Genomic DNA, 22,048 nt, shown 5'->3' with positions numbered 1-22,048 from the left:
TTTGACAAAGATGGGGGTTTCCATTTTTTTCATATATAAGTATTCATATTATCATGGGACATGGTACCATGAGATGGACTAATATGAGATCAATGAGACTCTTGAGGATTATCTACACCATTCATCTAGTGGTCCCTATTTAGTACATTTCAAAATATAAGAGAAGAAAACAAGAGATTTTATATAGTTAGTACAAATCGAAGGGTTAGGATAGGATCATCCTACGAGAAGATTTTCTGGGCACACCCTATCTAAGTCAGGTCCAAACAAATGAATAATTTGGAACACCTAATGTGCGCCCTACTATACTTCTTCAAAAAAAAAATGTGCGCCCTACTATATTTTTGGGCATGCACGGCCGTGCACCTTATAATTTCTTAAAAACATAAAATCATCTTTGATTACTTATTGAGCCATGCGTGTTTGGTAACCATTCTCGAAATCATTTCAAGCGATGGGAAGTGACTCCATTTTGCTTCACAAAACTCCGCCGAAAATGTGCTTTAGGAATGAAAACTGGGGCGACATTCTTTTTTACCAAATGCCATTCTCATTTCCATTCTCTTTAGCGGCAGAATCAGAAAATTGCTGCAAAAAATGGTTACCAAACGCGTCTCTGATTATAGTTGGTTAAGTTAAAATGAGCAGTACCCAACATTAAGCTCCCCCAGTTGAATGGTAAGATCTTATGATAAGAATTATTTCAGGCTAGGAGGACATTATGATCAGTCCCACATGGACGAATGGTCTAGATCTTACAATTAATCTTCTACAGACAAATCTAGACACCAATACCACACAAAGCGGATCTCATAATAGCATACCCCTGTCAATATTTAAATTTGTTGGTCTATTTAATTAATCATATTAAAATACCATCACTCTCTCTCTCTCTCAGACACACAACTTGGCCTGTCTTTTCCAAGTTCATGATAATCATAGGATAGATATTATTCCATGTTTTTTGATAATAGATATCAGAATATGTAGTGTGCGACTCTTGTAAGGAGACGAATTTTCAACTTCCTTCGAAAGTGTTCAACATGAAAGGGAAAGAATGTTTAACTTCCTTACACGAGAGTGATGTGCATTGATTATGTACTCCATTTTTCAGAGGACCATTTCACGGCTTACTTTTGAAGGAGGGAAGAGGGAAATGCCGGTGTTGTATCTACAATATATACTAATAAAAAGTGAGGAGTATTAGTTTTTACAGATTTGCTAGGGACCATCGCAGAAGGCATTTCGCGTCCGGGCTGTTGCATGAGAGAGCAGCCACCTGATGAATTAAATTAATAAGACAAAATCTGAGCCACAGAGGCCGGAAAATGGCTTCTGAGATGGTCCCTAGCAAATCCCTAGTTTTTATTAGTTGATAGCCACACAACCACATAGGCTCACTTTTTAATCAATTTATGATGCACGTAATTCAAATTATTCTGGGAAAAAAAACGCACATTAGCCTAATTCCGCTGAATTTTTTATTTTTTTTTCTGATCCCTCGCACATGTGTGTATCTCCACATATTGTGAATGAGTACATTTCAATGTGAAAAATAGCAACATATGATCCCAAAGGTTTCCTCAAATGCATAGGATCATCGATCTTAAGGGCACTCGTTAAGGTGCATTGGGAAAGGAATTCTACACATGTTTTGATAAAAATGACTTAAAACATTTGTAAAATTCTCCAACGATGTGAAAAATGATGGGAAAATCCCTTTCCCAAGTGCCCTAACCCACTCGTTAACAAAACCCTATGAATAAAAAGTGAGCCTATGCAGCTGTTGTGGCTTTCCTCAAAATTGGCTAAGTATATATGCGACATTTTTCATGGATAATGAGACGAGGACTAGTATAAGAATCTCTATGAGCCCTCCCCCAGATGACATTGGTCCAACTTTCAAAATCAAACAGATGAAAGCATCCACCATTTCCAAAATGCCTGTCACTATCCTATCCTTGCCTTACAATATGACCCAAACAAGTTGTCTGTGGGCACAATAAATACTAATAAAATAATCTATTAGCCTCTAGTAGTCTCAGCCGTATTATTATTAGGAAATTTTCAGCAATCAACTTTTTAAGGAAATTGGCTTGAGGATTCCAGCCACAACTCCTCACTTTATTAAACACCTTGAATTAGATCAAACAACTAATTAGAAAAGTGCAAAATAAAGAAAAGTATCCCATCATCAACACTACAAAATATATATAGACACACACACACAGAGAGAGAGAGAGAGAGAGTTTTTATATTGTGCCCGGGCATAGATCAAACATCAGGACGGCACTCATGTCGTACCCCCTATTTTCCATCGACAAAACCGATCACCGTTGGCTTGTTCTTTAACTACTGATGAGTTCATGCCGTCCAGGAGACGCTTTTCTGCCAACTGCAACCAGACCCAATTGACCGAAATTCAGAACGAATACAAAATCCTGCTGCAAAAATAAGTTTTTAAATTGTTTTTGTTGGCATTTTGTGATATTGCATACAAAATGTGCAACTTGAAAGGAGAAGAAGAATTTGCAAATTCTTCTTTGGTGGTGCAAAATGTATATAGGATTTGCTAGGGAATTTCGTGGAAAGGCATTTCGCGGTTGACTTTTGAATGAGAGAACAGCCACCTCAGATAAATTTAATAAATAACACAAAATCGGTTGATAAGTGCGCGAAATCCCTAGCAAATCCCTATACATGCATAATTATTATATATAGGGGACGACCTTGTCTTGGATAATGAGACTAGGAAGGCTAATATGAGCCCTCCACCAGAAGACATTAGAGCCCTCCACCAGATAACACTGCTCTAATTTTCAAAAATCAAACTAAACAAAAGGCCTCCACCACTTCCCAAATGTCAGTCCCTATCTTGTTTTATTTTATGACCCAAACAATTTGTCTCTAGATACAAAACTTTTAACCTACTATTAACCCCTAGCGATTTGATCTACATTACAATTGAGAAGGGATCAGTACTCTCTTATTTTAGTAATGACATTCCTCTCTTTATTAAACACACTTTTAATTGGTTGTCGATACCTTTGTGTACGAATACTGGGCAAGGTTTTAAATTTCGTCCGAGGTCAAGACCGAAACCTAAACGACGGAAACCTGAAATTTAGTCAACTTTGTCGAAATTTGCAAAAAAATAACTTTCCTAAATTTCAGCCTAAATTACCGAAATTTCGGCGCAGAAAATACCCATTTCGTGCGTCTTTACCCAATTTCAGCCGAAATTTTGGCTGAGATTTCCGTTTCGGCTGGGTCCGAAATTACCCCTGAAACCGAAATTTAAAACCTTGATAGAAAGCTTGTCAATCACCCAAAAAATAAGGCAGAAGTGGAATAAATATGATGGGTTTGCTAGGTAATTTCGTAGAAGATGATTAAAATGAGTAAGACAAAATCTGCTAAAAAGTGAGCCTGTGTGGCTGTTCTCTCCTGCAAAAGTAAGGAGCGAAATGGCTTTCTATGATATTGCCTAGCAAATCCCATATGAGAGAATCTTACAAAGTGACACCAAGTCCCTTTAGAAAATCTCTTTTTATTTCTTCGCATACATTTGGCCTTCATAAAGCCAAAACATGACAAACGGGGCATTCTTTGGATTTTTCCATTCTTGGCCACGGAACGGATTAGCCCTTTCTTGAATGGTTGCAAAAGGCCTTCCACAACTAATTATTATTATTATTTTTTTTTAATGACGTAGGGTGTCCCACCCCACTTTGTAGAGTGGGACTAATTCCTTCCGGATCACGCAATCACCCGTAAACCACACGCATCGGGTAAGCCCGGGGGGATTTGAACTCTCGTCTCTCGGAGCATACCCAAGACTTTAAGCCAAAGAGCCACACCTGTACTTCCCCAGTTGCCATTGGCCCTCTTTTCAAAGTCAAAACTCAAAAGAGCCCTCCACCAGTTCCCAAATGTAAGCCACTATATTTATACTTAGTTGTATATTAAGACCCAAACAAGTTGTTTCTATATAGAACATTATTATTAACCTAGGCTCGAGTAATCTAATCTAAATTAGGGATTTGCTAGGGACTATCACAGAAGGCATTTTGCGGGTCGGCTGTTGCATGAGAGAGCAGCCACATAGGCTCACTTTTCAATAGATTTTGTTTTATTCATTTAATTCATCTGCGGTGGCTGCTCTCTCATGCAACAGCCGGCCCACGAAATGCCTTCTGCAATAGTCCCTAGCAAATCCCTTTAAATTAATATAGGAAAAAGATATCAACACCCTTTGTTTTAATAGAGGCACACGTCACTTCACTAAATGCTTCTAATTAGTTGTTGATAGTTTTTGGGGACTTGTAACAACCTTCCATAGGTAATTAGAGAAGTGTAAAATAAATGGTTACTAGCACCCTATCTATTCAACATGGGCTAACATTTCTGTCGGGACACACAAGCACTCTAAACAACTTAGCGATTTCCCACCGAAACACTTTCAATTAGTACTCTATGAAAAGGCAGGCTTTAGAATCGACCTCGGTGTGTTATCTCGCAGTGCATACTGCATAGTTGTTCACCTCTTCCCTCGCCTTCTTTTTTTTTTTTTTTTTTTAAATGATAAGATTACATTAAAAAGAGAAGCAAACCCCAAGACTATATCTCTAACGACGCTTGATTCACCCCGTCCCTTGCTAATTGATCAGCTTCGCTATTAGTTGAGCAACGAACGTTCTTCTGACAACAGCGGACAAGATGACCATCCACACGGTTGCAAACCTCGTCAATCAAATCTGCGAATCTTAATGGATACGTCATACTACCATCGATTCAACTAATTGTATTAAGAGAATCACCCTCGACAATAAATCTATCCAACGAGCTATTATCAACGATTCTCATGTCTTGGAGTATCGATCTTACCTTTGTCTCATTGGAATCCTTGACCCCAATGGGACCTGAGAAAGCCCATCCAGTCTCTCCGTCCTCATCTCTGAGCAAACCTTCCACCCAACAGGACCCAAGTTTCCCATGCTAGACTCATAAAAATGTAGCTTGAGCCATCCTGGCATCATCCAACTAGGAATAATTGAATCCTCTCATTCTCCTTCCAACCTCTTGTTGGGGTTCCACGCAAAAGCAAATAGTCCCACGTCGGATAAGTGAAATGAATGACGATGGGTTACAAGGGAGTGGGCACCCTCCCTCAAACGGCTAGCTTTTAAGGGTGAGTTCTTCCCGGTTAAATTCTTAACAAATGATATCAGAGCTTAGGGTGTAGTCACCTCGGATTGACTCCGAGGGCGGGAATGTCCCTCGGAGAAAATCTCGGAACCCCCGGTGTAGTATCGTGTGGTTCCCACGCATGGTTTAAAATTTCAGTTTCGGTACCCTGAATTTCTGAAATTTCGGTCTAAATTTGGTAATAAATTAAAAAAGAGTATTTAATAAATTTCAAGATTTCAGCCGAAATTTTGTAACAGGTTTTTTTTTTTTTTTTTAATTACATTAAATCGAAAATTCGGACCAAATATACCGAAATTTGGTAAAGGGCGAAATCTGAAATTTCGCCAAATTTTGGTTTCGGTCTCCCCCGAAATCCGAAATTTCGGACTTTGGCCGAAATTTACAACCATGTTCCCATGTTGCCGCCGGGTGGAGGGGCAAGATTGTCCACGTTGCTTCCGCGTGAAGGGGAAGATTGTCGGGGTTCCACACAAAAGCAAATAGTCCCACATCAAATAAGTGAAATGGATGGGGATGGGCTATAAGGGAATGTGCACCCTCTCTCAAATGGCTAGTTTTAAGGGGTGACTTCTACCCGGTTAAATTCCCTACAGCTCTATCGAGATTATAGCTAGGTTAGAATTTAAAGGGCGAGAGACTCAGCCAAGAAATAACAATAGATATGATCTTCAAGAATGTGGAAAGAGAACCTTCTGAATGGTTCTTGAAGAGATTTGCATTCCTTTCATTCCAAAGAAACCTATATCGAAGCTTCCATTGCCTTCATGATATTCTTCCTTTTAACGGCAGGGCACTGAGTAGCAACTATCCAAAAAGTCTTCCAACCAGTGAAGGAAAACCCAAGAAATCCCAAACTTATCTAGTATGCGGCAGCAAACCTCCCTAGGCCAAAAACTCTTCCCTCCGGCATTTATGTAGATTCGACGATATGCTGCTGGTCATTTTACACTAAGGCCATGTCTGCAACTATTATTTTTTTTTCCATGGAATATTAGTTTATCTAGTGATGAGAGAGGGGCAAGGAAGGTGACATGTGGCTGAAAACAGGGAAAAGAAAATTTCTGCCCGAAAGTAGAGATTTATTTTTCTAATTTTTAGCTACTCAGCACCAAACTTGGCTTGGCAGCCATGAAAAAAATATTCCATGGAAGCCGAATGAAAGGCAAGGGCACCTTGCGTAAAGAGCTGGAAAAGGGCCTTCATTGGATCCACAAAATCAGTTGAGAAAATAAAATCAGTTGCTCTCAATGACGTGGATCCAATCAAGGCCCCTTTTCCAACTCTTTATGCAGGGCCCTCTTGCCTCTATCATTCCTCTCCATGGAATAATAGCAGGACTAGTTGTGAGAGATATGGGGAGGGGGAGAGGGAGAGGCTGAGGCTGAATAAGAACAAAAAAAAAAAAAATTAATTTGTAATGCATTTTTTCACTGTTTTTTAGGGATTTTCCAGGCTCACTCTGGACGGTTTTCTCAAAAGTTTCATTCCTGGCAACTCATCAATTCAGTTTACCACTAAGCCGAGTAAACTCAGACCAGTTTTAAGTAACTTTATGCGGTGCATGATACATGATTCCCAATATGAAAGACCATTAGAATGCAACATCAGCTCCATTCCTTGAATCCCCATGAACAACCCGAATCGCATCATACATGTCCTCATCATCATGCACTACTACAACATCATGCATCCAATGTTGCATTCCACTCAAGAGATAATGATTTCCCACCATTACATGCCACACAAGCGCATGCTATAAATAGCCATTGTCATGCACCCATGCACCCATGCTTAGCTAACCGAGCTAGGAATGATCTTAAAACATCACGTCATGGGCACAGTCAAAGAGGGCTACATTCCATCTCCCATAAGCCAATTATGGAGAATAGCCAAACCTCTCGAGAGAAGCAGGTCTGAGATAGCGTTTCAAAGCTGTGTGTGTGTGTGTGGCATTTCAGAGCTCGCCTACTTGACTCCGCATCTGTAATGCTCTTTGACGTCAAATCACGTTCCATGGGGGCGCATCATCCTACAGGGGGTGAAAAAATCATCGCCCTTTACAAAAATGGATTTCCGTTTTGCTAGCAGCTGTCAAGAATTTATTAAACCCTTTTTATGGACCAACCCCCCTGAATTCACGAATAATTATTGGTCAAATTATGTGTGCAAGCTTAAAAGGGCTATTTACGTGTTGAAACAGCCTTGGTTTGATAGCTTCAGTACTTCCCTTCTTTCCTTGTGGGTTCTATTGTAGTATTGTGGACTCAAATCTTTATTTGGGTGTACTTCATTCAGGTTATTCTACTTCTACTACTCTGGATCATATCATCTGCACTCATCTATGAGTTCCTAGCTCATCACACTCTGAATTTGCTAATAAAGATGAGTACTGTACTACTTTTGGGAACTGAGGTACAGTGCTTTCCTGGTGGGCTTTTTCTTTGTCAAAATCGCTGTGCCAAGGAACTCTTAGAATGGGCCTCTATAAGTATCTCACCCTAGACACTATCCAAGTATTGTGGGCCTCGTTCAATACCTCACCTTCACTCTACCTGACATGCCTTAGTGTGGGAACTTAGTGTCATTTTTTTTTATCAATTTCAGTGTCTCAAGGTGACATTGGATCTTGGCATCTGTATCCACTCCAATCCTCTGGACTTTGTATGCTTTTTTAGATGCTTATTGGGCAAGATGTCCAGTCACTCATCTTTATCGTCTCCTGGACTGTCTAAAAGAAATGAACTGTCGCTGGGCGAGTATAGGTTCATAGCATCCACTACAACTGAGTTGGTGTGGCTCTCTATGCATGATTTTTTATTTTTTTTTTGAAATGGTCTCTATGCATGATTATTAATACTAAGAATCATTACTCTATATATGATTATTAATACTAAGTATCATTACTCTATATATGATTATTAACACTATGTCCTTTTTTATTTGTAGTGATTAAATGGCATCTAAGAATGTTGGAAACATATTGAGATCGACAATCACTATATATATATCAGATATTGCATTAGGGTACCCATGAAGTAATTGTGGGTTGCTTTGATTCAATATATTTTTTCTTCTCTCCATGATGAGCTTTGTTTCCTTCATGCTTCTTTTATATAATTAGATGCTATAAGATTTTGAGCATAGATAGATAACGAAATGAAAATAGTACATAAATTCATTATATGCACACTTCCATTGCAACACCTTGAGGAAATGACTAAGACACACGAATCTATCTTAGGTTTTGCTTTTGCTTCTCGTGAATGGCTTCTACATGTTATTTGCAAGGTAAAATGCTTGAGGGATTCATTTTTAAGGATGTTGGAACATTTGGGGTATGCTAAGCCGTGGAGTATGGAAACCTATGATTTGTGGACACGGACACGAGTGTCGTGTCTCGACATGGACACGGGGTGTCAGACACGTCAAACTCCCAAAATTTAGAAATGGGGACACGGCTAAAAATAGAAAGTACATATGCTCATGATTTGTGGACAAGGATTCGTGTGCCGAGTTTCGACCAAGTTTCGACACGGATACGAGGTATCTGACATGGAAACCCCTAAAAAACTAGAAATAGTGTCACACTCATACATATAAGTTGCTAACAGTTCTAGCAGCATATCTAACAGTGTCTAAAGGAGTGTCGACACATGTGGACACGGGTGTCGTGCCGGACACGACACGACACGTGTATCGGCAATAAATTCGAAGTGTCGGCCAAATCATAGATGGAAACTGTAACAGTTTTGGATTTTTTCTCGGCAATATCAAACATTTTCAGGGTAAGCTAAGGGGCTGGATATAGAGTTGAATGTAATATATGACCATGTACAAACAAAGAGACACTTTGATGGACACTATATCGTGTAAAGAATTTACTAAGCAGAAATATGGAATTTTGACTTGCATGTAGCAGCAACAACTTTGAATATATAAAGAAGATGGAATAAATATCCCCAGAAACTTATATACAGTTAAAGAGAGAAGAATAGAAGGCTAAGAACCTCTTTAAGATGCAGCCACAAAGCTAATAACATTAAGCCGTAGCTGCAGCTGGCTCTTCAACCATCTGCGATACTGGGAGAAGGGTGCATATGAGGTTGCGGTCGCCATAGACATTGTCCACACGCCCTGATTAAAAAAACCCATTACTTAGTATCAATCACATAGGCATAGTCTATATATATTATACTATAATAAGGGACAACTATGTGAGTCGGCCACACCAAATTTCAGTGAGTCAGAGCTGCCCATGGTAGTCCCATCAGTGTTTAAAAAGGTGAGACTCACATGACAACTCGGACAAGGTAAAACCGAGTCAACTTGTGTGAGTTAATGATTGACATAGTCAATTTTTCATTAACTGGGTGAGTCAGGAGCTTGTAATTGACTCGGTAGGGCATAACTCGGACTTGGAATTTTGCACATACAGCTCGTACATGTTCATTCCTCTTATATTGAAACAGGGTGTAACTAAGGCCCTGTATTTTGAAGCCAACTTCAAATTGAAAAGTGGGCAAGGATGAGAAGAGAGGAAACAAGGTCACTACGATCATCTTCAGCAACGTCTTCTCATATTGAATGGATGATGATGAGATGATAAGCTATACCTGTTGTAGGCCAGAACTTGGATGCTCGGAGCCAGGAAGCAGGGAAGGCTGCATAATCTCTGGAGTAGGGTTTTGTCCATGAATCCGCCATGAGCACTGATGGTGGATGAGGAGCCCCCTGCACAAAGTGATTGGATGTTCTGAATGATGAAAAATCTATAATTTAAATTATTAAAATGAGGGTTAACTAGCAAATGGATCTTTGAGAAAATAAGTAGACAAAACCCATATGCAATTACAAGATATTATGGCATTTGGGATGTAAATAAGTGCCAATCCATACCTTAAGGACATTGTTGTTAGCATCAGCTTTCCCACATTCAATCTGAGCAATTTCTTCTCTAATTGATATAAGAGCATCACAAAACCTATCTAATTCTGCCTGCAATGGAAATCAGATATCAGTAAGCTGAAAAATGTGAAACTTGGAAAGGGCAGTTGATAAATTCAAGAGCGCACCTTGCTTTCACTTTCAGTGGGCTCAATCATAAGTGTGCCGGGAACCGGCCATGACATTGTTGGTCCGTGAAATCCATAATCCATAAGTCGTTTAGCAACATCTTCAGGCTCTATACCAGCAGTAGTCTACAACAACAATGCCCTTTCAGTTAGTAGAAGGGATACAAAAATTACAAAGAGGAAGGAACAAATACTGAACAATGACTAGCTTTCAAGCACACCTTAAATCCTCTCAAGTCAACAATGAATTCGTGGGCAACCGTACCATTAACACCACGGAAAAGTATGGGGTAATGATTCTGTAAAGAAACAAAAATAATTACAGAGATTTTAAGGCTTAAAATTTCACTAATAAGAGTAAAGTTATCCTTAAACAGAGGTGCCGAACCCTGGTTGCACCTGTGGTTTACTTCTCTCGCCCACTTTTGAAAGGTGGGTTAGTTTGTTATGGTGGTAGGATTCGCACACCCCATAAGGATCAAATTAATAAGGGAACTAAGGAAGATTCATGAACCTCCAAACGCTTTGCCATGTAGTTCGCGTTCAAGATAGCAATCTTTGAGGCATCGGTGAGTCCTTTGGACCCCATCATGGCTATGTATGTGTATGAAATGGGCAAAATAAGTGCTGAGCCCCAAGGTGCAGCAGAAATGGTCCCAAGCGGCTGGGATTTCTCAGGAGGAGGTATCCCACCAGTGGCCACCTAAAATTACATAAAAGCAGTTAGATCCCAAATGCTACTAATGTAAAAAGTTAAAACACATGGATTTAAAAATCAATCAACCACTGAAGTCATACAATACATAAAACAAGTTAACCATATTTTACAAAAGTTTGGCATGGGTTCCATGCAACAAACTCAACTGAGGGTGCCCAAAACCCGTCACCACCCATATCCAGTTAAAAAACTAACTAAAAATCTCCCCACCAATCATCCAGATACATCTAAAATATGAGGAGTATAATAATCTTTTCCACAAAATCTATACAAGCAAAATACGTATAAATCGGATGAATGAATTTAAGTGACCCCTTCAGTTAATTTGAGATTTCTAACCTCTTATCTCAGCTGCAGAATTTTCAAGTACACCCGACATGACAATCGCCCACAATCCCTAATTTCAGTATTCAGCAAGAAAATATCCTAAATGGTGATAACTACATCTTCGTGTTCAAAATGTGAATGGTGAAAGAGAAAACAAGGTCATGCTGTACTGATGGGGGCAACACCCTGATGTTAGGGGGGTTTTTTCGGTTTTTTCAATCTATTGCTTACTGTCTACACGGTTTAGCCACCCGGGGACATCTTGTCCCCGTACCTTGCTTTTAGCATTGACGGAATAAAAGTTTATCTGTTACCTTTCAAAAAACAAGAAGAAGAAGAAGAAGACGAAGAAGAGAAGGAGGAGAGAGAGAGAGAGAAGGTCTGGAAGTTCCCCAAAAAAAAGGTCTGTTCAGCTGAACAAATGATGAGTTACCTATGAGAATGATTGACAAAAACGAAGATCTCTTATAAATTGTGATGGATTTGAGCCAAATAATGAGTTCTTATCTTTAACTTAAATCTACTACCCATGAAAAAAAAATGCAACATTAATTTCTTAGGGCAGTTTGATAAACAAGCAAGAGGTGTCTCAATGAATATCTTCTCATACCATCAGCCTCCTTCATGCCTATTTCATACTACAATACAAAGGCATGCATTCAACGATAGATGGAAATATTTCAATATTCAGGTTTTAGTGAAAAATATGTTGATTCAACAGAATGTCTTACCACAGGATGTGATGGTAGAAATGGTGCCAAGTGTTTTTTAACACCAATGGGCCCCATTCCAGGACCACCTCCTCCATGAGGGATGCAAAATGTTTTATGGAGATTAAGATGGCAAACATCTGCTCCAATCCAACCTGGGCTTGTTAGACCCACCTGCGCAGCAAGAGAAAGGATCATATCAATATAAAATGCACACCTGTAAAAGATCTATTGTAAATAAAATAAAAGAAGGAAAGCCCGGAGAATCAACTAATTTTCCATTAAAAAGCATATTTCATACTGGCCACCAGGCCCTTAGAAGTATAACAGACTCAGATTTTATTCCACTAAGAAGTTTCACACGCAACATGTCTTGGTGCTACATCCCAAGCGTGCAACCTCAACAACAAAATGAAGGTGATCAAGATTATTAAGATAAATGACCATCATGCATGGCAAGATAAAAACGCAAGCATAAATATAAATATAAATATAAATATAAATATAAATATATATATATATATATATATATATATATAGAGAGAGAGAGAGAGAGAAAGAGAGAGAGAGAGAAGAGAAGGTACTCCCTGGAGTAGATAACTTATCTACTCCCTACCTTAAAATAACAGTTGGGGCCATATTGTTTGGGTGATCCAAAGCATTCATTTGATGGGCCCTCACATAGATAGGGTGTGCCCAAAAAATCAGCTCGATAGGATCATCCTAACCCTATGAACTGTGGAGGCAAAAATGGACGTGTATAAGCCTGCACAAATCTGTCCATTTTTTGCCTCCATAGTTCATAGGGTTAGGATGATCCTATCGAGCTGATTTTTTGGGCACACCCTATCTATGTGAGGGCCCATCAAATGAATGCTTTGGATCACCCAAACAATGTGGCCCCAACTGTTATTTTAAGGTAGGGAGTAGATAAGTTATCTACTCCAAGGAGTACCTTCTCTTTTCTCATATATATATATCCACAATGAGAATAAGGCTCAAAAGAAAAGCAATGAGAAGCACACAATGTTCCTTCCAGCTAGATCACCTTCCAGCTAGATCACCAAAAGCAAAATATCCAGCACTAAAAACAAACTAGAGTGTGACCCCAATATGATCGAGAATCAGGAAGCAAGAAGAACTCAACCACATTGCCGGACTACATAACACCAGTCATCTGACCAGAAAAGAGAGGATGCCGAAACTATAAGGGAGAAGCCCGCCCTGAATTGCAATCATGTATGGCAGACTAATATTACCATATGAACATCATATGCAGGTACAGGCAGAGTCCAAAAGTAAGAATCTTATCTTCCAAAGGTGAAAATGAGTTACAAGAAAAAGGCATTTCATTAACAAGTATAACAACCAAGCACATTGAGATTGAAAATCATATGGTCAAATATGGAGTGAGGGGGAAGAATTAAATCCAAGGTAAGTTGAAATCAAAGAACAGGTTCCTATAATTTCACACAACCATGATTCTAGTAGAGAGATGAGGCATCAACAAGTTAGTGATGCTTCACCAAAGATCTCAACTTGTATTGGTTTTATTTAATTATTTGAAAAGGACCTTGTATCGGGGTATCAACTAAGTTAGTTGTATTAGTTGTGATGAGTCATAACATATCTCCGTAAATGTTTAAGAAGTAATCAATTCCACCAAATACTATACCACTAAAAGCCAAGGAAGTTGTATACTTTCTGCTTACACACCTTGATATAAGTGGAAATGTAAACTTATTGTAAAATCTTAGTAGTCTCTAATCCGGCTCTATTCAAGCCTGTGAATCTCTTTTAAAAGTCCGAAGTTACAAGTCAACAATTCATATGCAACAACATGACAGGTGAGACTAAGTAGAGGAAAATAAAACAAGATATTTTAAAGATGTTATTAAAGCTCAACATACTTTGCCTGCAAGAATGATCCATTCAGGTGTAGTCGTTCATACATACAAAAACATTTTGCAAGATTCATCATTTACATTATTTGTTTATACCTTCTTATAAGTTTGTTTATTCATTTACATTATCTGTTTATATCTTCTTATAAGTTTGTTTATGCCTTCTTACAAGTTCATCAAGGACATGGTCTCAGCATTCCAAACCACTCAAGAAACACATTAACATTGCAACTTCCATGTACAGTGTGAAAAAAACTCTATAGGAAGAAAGACGAAGAAACAAACCTGAGCATTCATGTTAGCACCATCCATGTAAACTTGCCCGCCATTTTCATGAATTATCTTGCATATCTCATCAATGCCTTCTTCATATACTCCATGAGTTGAAGGGTATGTAACCTAAAAATTCAGTACAGCATTTTAGAAGTAGTTTTATTGCTTTATTACATTCTAAGCAGCTTTGCTCAAAATTAGCATGCATCCTTGGCATTCATCATTGTTCATGCTATGTTACTATGAGGTTATATAGATATGGGTGCCCAGCACCACCGGCATATGGTTGGAAAAACAATTCAGTGGTTATTGTACCAGTATCCACATCAAGCAAAATTTCCATAAAAATCACTGAAGTACTGTAAAAATAGGGGTCTGGAACTGATATTCGGAATGATGTGCATATCTCCAACCATGGAAAATATATGGACATGGCAATCCCCTAAAATGTTGCGTATTAACTCCATTACGCGGTCTGTGTCCATCACAGGAAGGTTGATCCAACTGGACTACCTACTCATGCAATGTAGCATCGTTGGATGCAAAGCATAGATTGATATTGGCAAAATGATTTTTTTTTAAAGGCATTGATATTAGCAAAATGATTCGGACAGAAAGAAAGAGAATGGATTTCCAATCTACTAAATCCATACCATCAGAGCAGATAGATTGTCCTTATTTGCTTCAGCAGCCTTCTTTAACTCTACAATATTGATGTTTCCCTTTGCATCAGTCCCAACAGCAACAATTTTCATTCCACACATGGCTGCACTAGCAGGATTGGTCCCGTGTGCAGACACAGGTATAATGCAGACATTCCGATGACCGTCACCTCGGGCCTAAAGTTTCCCAACAAACCCAGAAAATAAAAATATCATATAGTTTTGATTTTGTGCAATTTCATGACATTTTTCCAAGACAACAGCAAACAATTTGCTATCCTGCAAGTTTGGATTACCTACCAAATGGTAAGCGCGAATGACCATCAGTCCAGCGTACTCGCCAGCAGCACCGGCATTTGGTTGCAATGAGAAGGAATCAAATCCAGTAATGGTACACAGGAGTTCACCTAAGTCGCTGAACATTTCCTTTTAAGAAACATCCAGAATCAACACTGTCAAGGCCAGTATGACTCATGAAAAAGAAAAACCAATGGATGAGCAGTTCCACAGAATACTGCAACTACCTGATAACCCATGGCTTGTTCAGTGGGGGCAAATGGGTGCATGTCTGCAAAGTTAGGCCAAGTCACAGGCATCATCTCTGCTGTAGCATTTAATTTCATTGTGCAAGAGCCCAAAGGAATCATGCTGTGGCATAAGGAAAGATCTTTCGCTTGTAACCTATGAATGTATCTGAGTAACTCGTGCTCTGTGTGGTACCTGAAGAAGGAAGTGGTTAACTCTTAGAACTTGCAAAATGCAACTGCTAGAAAAGAAAGGTCGCTGAAAGTACATACTTATTGAATATCGGATGAGTCAAATAGGGACTCTCTCTTACGAGCCCAGCGGGGATCGGAGACTGAACGTCTAGTGCAAGGGATGCAGCAGTGAAAGTCACCTGACAGTCATAATCAGATCACATATGAAGACAGAGATAAAGAAATAACTGCATGAGATGACATCATAGATGAACACCAGATAAAATATCTACCATCTGATCTATGTCTAGCTTTTTTTTTCTGTTTTGGTTGGGGGGGACATCGATACGAAATAACATACATCAAGCTATATTTGTGGATCACACAGTATCGTTCAGTACAAAAATATAGTCTTATCAAACAAAAACACAAATGAGACGAGCCCATTGGGCCTTGTCTGATACTCCCATGAGACATATGGGTCTGTTTCTTAGAAATGGAACCTGAAGCCTATTTTCTAATTTTTCTACATATGTCTCCCTACAAGTTGCGGAGCAAGCAGTGCCAGTCTCGATCTACCAAAAATTTCTATAAGTAAAAGAATTTACAAATTCATACTTCCTAATAGTTCTTCTTCGATATAATTTAAATCAAATTAAATAAGAGTCCGAAAATAGGACTACAAAGTTAGATCGATAACATAAGTTACAAAAAGTTACAAGCTTACATTATGTCAAAATGTGATCGTAACTGTAGACACCCAATTTTGTCAAGGTGGTACTAATGATAGAAAAAACCGGCTCCCACGGTAACAAACAGGAAAAGGCAGAAAAATGGAGAGTCAGGGCAGTACATGCTCAATTTGTTACAAAAAGATAACAATGCAACAAATGTGCAGAAATGTTTTATATTTATTTCATAAAAACAGATTTAAATCAAATTAAATAGTACGAAGTTAGATCGATAACATAAGTTACAAAACAGTTACAAGCTTACAAAATGTCAAAATGTGATCGTAACAAACAGGAAAAGGCAGAAAAATAGAGAGTGAGGGCAGTATTTGTTTCAAAAAGCTAACAATGCAATAAATTTCCAGAAATGTTTTATATTTATTTCATAAGTACAGTGCTTAGGATTTATTACAATTTCTCATTATTTTTTATTTCTCTGAATAAGTATTTTTAACCAAAAAAGAAAAAAAAATAGAATTAGAGTGCCCATTCAGAATTATCAACAAACAGTGTCTGTCCATTTTTCCCTTCACTTTTGGATGGGTAAGGATGATCCTATGGACCTGATTTTTGGTACACGCCCTATCTATGTAAAGGCCTTCCAAATGAATGCTTTGCATCACCCAAAAAATGAGGGACCCATGTGTTTGTGGCACTCAAGCTCATATAAGCTATAGAGCTCGAGCTCACAAACAGTTTTCCATATATATATATATATACTAGTAAAAAGCCCCGTGCGGTGCATGGGCCGACAAAGAACTGTACGGACCACATCATAGGTTGATCCAAACCGTCCATGTGATGGAACACAACATCAATAGGTTGTGCCCATAAAATCATTTCCATAAGCTGATCCTAGCCCTCCAATCTATAGAGGTTTTCATAATTAAAAAAGCATAAAGGAGGGGGGTAGGATTGAAATTATATGGCTTTAATGGGTGCCTTTGTTAAAAAAAGTCAAAAAAAGTGATGTATAATTCTCATAGAATTTTGGGAGAAATTCAAATAATTCTCTCCTTTTCTCTTCTGCTATATATATATATATATATATATATATATATATATATATATATATATATATATATATATATATATATATATATATAGAGAGAGAGAGAGAGGAAAAGGATTATACGCTCGAGCATACCAAGCTTATGGTACGCTCGAGTGCACCAATCACATGGGTCCCACATTTTTTGTGGTGATCCAAAGCATTCATTTGCAAGGCCCTATCATAGATAGGGTGTGTACCAAAAATCAGCTCCATTGAATCATCCTAACCCCTCCAAAAGTGGAGGGCAAAAATGGGCAGATTTGTGGTCTATCCATTTTGCCATCGACAAATGGATGGGTTAGGATGATCCTAAGGAGCTGATTTTTGGTACACACCCTATCTATGATAGGGCCTTTCAAATGAATGCTTTGGATCATCCTAACAAAGTGGGCCCATATGTGATTGGGCACTCGAGCGTACCATAAGCTTGGTACGCTCGAGTGTACAATCCTTTTCCTCATATATATATATATATATATATATATATATATATATATATATATATATATATAGTAATTTGGCTACATAATTTGCTTTTTGGACTAAACAATAAGATACACGGTATCAAGTATTCTTGGATAGAGATAGAATAACAATAGCAGAAGATACTCACAGGTTTACCACAAGCAAATACTTTGAAAAGCTTGTCCACATCCTCTAAAGTTGTCATCTCGTCAAAGGAGACAGTTACCTGAAAGTCTACCAAACCGGCATCAGAACTCATAATTCTAACTCAAAAATTAGATTGACGTGGCTGGTTTCAATCACTTACAGTGTTTGAATCTAAGATCCGTAGATTAATCTCACTTTTATAAGCAGCATCAGCAATTGCCTTAGAATCAGCACACTTGACCTTCACTGTATCAAAGAAGGGAAGCCCTTGGACAGTAACCGTCCCAAGTTTCTTCAGCCCATATGCGAAAGTCCCAGCGAGACCATGAACACGCTCAGCAATAGTTTTGAGGCCTTCTGGACCATGATAGACCGCATACATTGCAGCCATGTTCGCAAGCAACGCCTACAGAAACATCTAATTCCAATCAAAAATTAAAAAAAAAAAAAAAAAAAAACTTTTTGATAACTACAAATAACTTTTTTTTTTTTTTTTTTTGAATGGTACAAATAACCATGCATAAACCTAGACGGGGTACTGGACCCAGATCGAAGTCTAAAACCTACACTTCACCATCATTTAGGACCTTTTCGTTTTAGATTTTGACTACTGATTGCGAGTCTAAAACCTATTATTGGACTCAAACGCCGACAAAAACAACTAATTCCAACAAAATTTTAAAAAATATCTTTTTTTCTGACATATATTGATAAAATTCGACAAAAATTCAAAACCTGAGCAGTGCAGATATTGCTGGTGGCCTTATCCCTCCTGATATGCTGCTCTCTAGTCTGCATTGCCATCCGAAGTGCAGGTTTCCCAGATGAATCAACACTAACGCCTATAATTCTCCCCGGCATCATCCTCTTATACTCCTGTGAGGTAGCCAAGAACGCTGCATGGGGACCACCATACCCCATTGGCACACCAAACCTCTGTGCAGATCCAACCACAATATCCACCCCAAATTCACCAGGCGGCTTCAGCATAGTCAGTGCGAGAAGATCCGTCGCCATCACGACCTTCACCCCTTTCGCGTGTGCATTCTTTACGAACTCCCCATAATCCAAAACCTCCCCCTCAGTACCAGGATACTGAACAAGTACTCCGCAAACATCATTCGAACTGTAATCGAAATCCTTCAAATCAGTAGTAATCACCTTGAGATCGAATCCATCAGCTCGCGTTTTACAGACATCAATCGTCTGAGGATGGCAATTACTCGCGATCAAGAACGTCTTTTTCTTGCTCTTATGGATGTTGTTGCACATTGCCATGGCCTCCGCGGCAGCAGTACCTGACAAATTTAGGATTTTCCTAATTAAGGATGATTACAATCAAATCCTAACTAGTACTTATATACAGCTTTAAATTTCAACCGAAACGCCATGTTACACTGGAAACTGAATTTTTACAAGATTTCAGCAAAAGTTTAGCTCATTTTTACCGTGTTTACAAAACTTCCACCAAACTTTTAGACATTTCGGTGGAAATTTTAAAAATACCGAAATCATTATCATAATAGGATTTTCACTAAGAGGAAAGTGTTGGTGGTGCGCTCGAGTGCCCAATCACATGGGTCCCACATATTTTGTGGTGATCCAAACCATTCATTCGCAAGGCCCTATCATAGATAGGGTGTGTACCAAAAATCAGGTCCATTGAATCATCCTAACCCCTCCAAAAGTGGAGGGCAAAAAAGCGCAGGTATGTGGACAAACAGTGTTTGTCCATTTTGACCTCCACAAATTGATGGGTTAGGATGACCCTGTGGAGCTGATTTTTGGTACACACCCCATCTATGTAAGGGACTTTCAAATGAATGTTTCGGATCATCCTAACAAAGTGGGCCCACATGTAATTGGGCACTCGAGCGCACCACACCAACACTTTCTCCTCTTTCACTAATTTATGATGATTACAATCAAATCCTAAATAGTGCTTATAAACATAGTTTTAAATCATGTTACACTAGAAACCGGATTTTTACAAGATTTCAGCAAAATTTCAGCTCGTTTTTAACCATATTTTACAAAATTCCCACCGAAATTTTATGATTTCCACTGAAATTTACGAAATTTCCACAAAAATCTCCGAAAATTTAGACATTTCGGTGGAAATTTTTAAAATACCGATATTATTATCATAATTTTATATGATATCGGCCAAAATTCCACCGAAACAGACATTTAAAACCATAGAGCACTTCAGATCTTTTAACAATACCTTCATCAAGTAGAGATGCATTCGACATTGGTAATCCGGTAAGATCTGAGATCATCGTCTGGTAATTGAGAAGCGATTCGAGCCTTCCTTGCGAGATCTCGGCCTGGTAAGGAGTGTATTGCGTGTACCACCCTGGATTCTCCATTATATTCCTCAGAATCACACCAGGAACTGAAGTGTTATAGTATCCCATCCCTATAAAGGATTTGAAAACCTTGTTCTTCGAAGCTAGGGTTTTCATGTGCGCAATCATCTGGCTCTCCGTCAATCCTTCATCAAATTTTGGCATCTTCATGTCTGAAATCCGGATCGATTTTGGAACAGTAGCATCAATTAGGGCATCGAGGGTTGGAAATCCGCACGATTCCGCCATTTTTGTCTGTTCTTCCGGTGTAGCCGAGTTGTGCCGGCGAGGGAACGTATCGCTCGGTTTTAACGATTCAACCGATACGGATCGGGATTGAGAACCGAGTTTCGGATCCAGATTCGGAGATCCGACATTTTTCCGTGGCAGATCGGAGAAAATTGATGGAGTTAGAGAAGAGATGTAGCGAGGAGGAGGGAAGGAATGGGAGAAATGCGAGTTCTGACGTTTTGACTCGGAAAGGACTCGGCGGAGAATCTCCCGATTCGCGAATCTCCAAGCTCGTTCCATGGATGTGCGCAGTTTAATGAACTACGCACCCTATTGAAGAAGGAAGAGATTTTGGAGGGAGAGAGGGAAAAGCGAGAAGAAGAAGTGTTTATATAGGAGAGAATGGAGCTCTAAATCTGGTGGGGTGCGTACGGTATTAACGTGCGCACCCTCGGACAAAAAAACTGTGACAGTGGGTGACGTGGCAAAGGTTGGGGCTTCAAAAACCAAATCCGAGAATGAGAGGTAGAAAATCGAGACGAAAATGTAAATATAAAATTGATTTTTTTAATTGGAAAAATTGATTTTTTTAATTGGAAAAATTGTTCGCACGAAGTTGGATTCTCATTCACAAGGTGCTTATCGTTTTCTCCCGCCTCAAAAAATCGACAAAATTTTAGAGAGAAACAAAATAAAACTAGGGTTAGGGTTTGGACGCATTGATTCCCAATTTCTGCTCTGTTTTTTTCATTTTTATAAATGAGTGTTTTGGTTTAGATGGACGGTTCAGATGAACCAAAAGTAAGGCTAAGTAACAATGGACGTGCATGATTGTAAGTACACCTACGGAAGTGAATCTCTTCAATATGGCTAGTGTCCGTTTGGTTGCACCAAAAATGGAAAAAACCAAACTAAAAAAAACTACTTTCCTTTTGCATTGTTTGGTTGCCACTTACCATTCATATGACATTCCATATTGGCTGTGAAATTTCCAAATGCAAGACCTCTGTTTCCTCTCAATTCAAGAGTTAAAAAGGAAAGTAAAAGTTGGTGGAGATTCGTCGGATATTCTTTTCCGTCTGCTTATGTTTAGCGACCATGGAAAATTATTACGTTGAATCTTAGTGGGCCAGTGTGGGGTGGAAAAAGGAGGGACAAGTAGAGGGCTTGAGTTGGTGGGGATGGAGAGAGCACCGACAATCCCTCTTCAAATTAGTATTTTTTTGGGAAATGATTTCTAAACTCCAGTGTTTTGATAAACATGGGCTCCACTTGTTTGTCGTGTAGTATTCAAAGTGATGTTTCACGCATGTTTATCAAAACATTCCCTTTTCTTTTTCTTTTTATAGGTGTTTGCAGGCTCTTCTTACTCACGGCCTTTCAAGTTTCACCCTCTCCCACCTATCTCACAACTAGCCCACAATTATTTCATGGAATATTTTTTTCAAGTTTGTCAAGGCATGTTCATCATGTTCTTTAGGGGTGTTTCTAGTA

At 38.8% G+C, this 22,048-nt stretch overlaps 1 protein-coding gene across 3 annotated transcripts; it reads right to left on the bottom strand.

Moving 5' to 3' along the window:
* Positions 1-2,103: 2,103 nt before the first annotated feature.
* LOC143845607 (glycine dehydrogenase (decarboxylating), mitochondrial-like) lies at positions 2,104-20,940 on the bottom strand. 3 transcript variants are annotated; one of them, XM_077353989.1, is made up of 17 exons: positions 20,200-20,940; positions 18,708-19,270; positions 18,133-18,378; positions 17,974-18,051; positions 15,675-15,775; positions 15,402-15,597; positions 15,178-15,303; positions 14,869-15,054; positions 14,228-14,341; positions 12,060-12,212; positions 10,798-10,986; positions 10,505-10,582; positions 10,284-10,409; positions 10,108-10,206; positions 9,825-9,942; positions 9,219-9,345; positions 2,104-2,441 (listed from the first exon to the last, which is right to left on the bottom strand). In XM_077353989.1, exons 1-16 carry the CDS (start codon positions 20,852-20,854, stop codon positions 9,251-9,253), a joined length of 3,123 nt encoding a protein of 1,040 aa, XP_077210104.1. In that variant the 5' UTR covers positions 20,855-20,940; the 3' UTR covers positions 2,104-2,441; positions 9,219-9,250. The 3 variants fall into 3 exon arrangements, with proteins under 3 accessions (XP_077210104.1, XP_077210103.1, XP_077210101.1); XM_077353988.1 differs by having other exon boundaries at positions 2,104-2,395; XM_077353986.1 differs by lacking the exon at positions 2,104-2,441 and having other exon boundaries at positions 9,077-9,345.
* Between the last annotated feature and the right edge of the window lie 1,108 nt (positions 20,941-22,048).

Source organism: Tasmannia lanceolata, unplaced genomic scaffold, assembly GCF_043159265.1.
Source record: "Tasmannia lanceolata isolate RefF3 unplaced genomic scaffold, GAP_Taslan_0.1 ptg000015l, whole genome shotgun sequence".
In the NCBI taxonomy this organism is placed as follows: Eukaryota; Viridiplantae; Streptophyta; class Magnoliopsida; order Canellales; family Winteraceae; genus Tasmannia; species Tasmannia lanceolata.
Note: the sequence above shows the minus strand (reverse complement) of the source record. Positions and strands in the feature narration are given on the sequence as shown.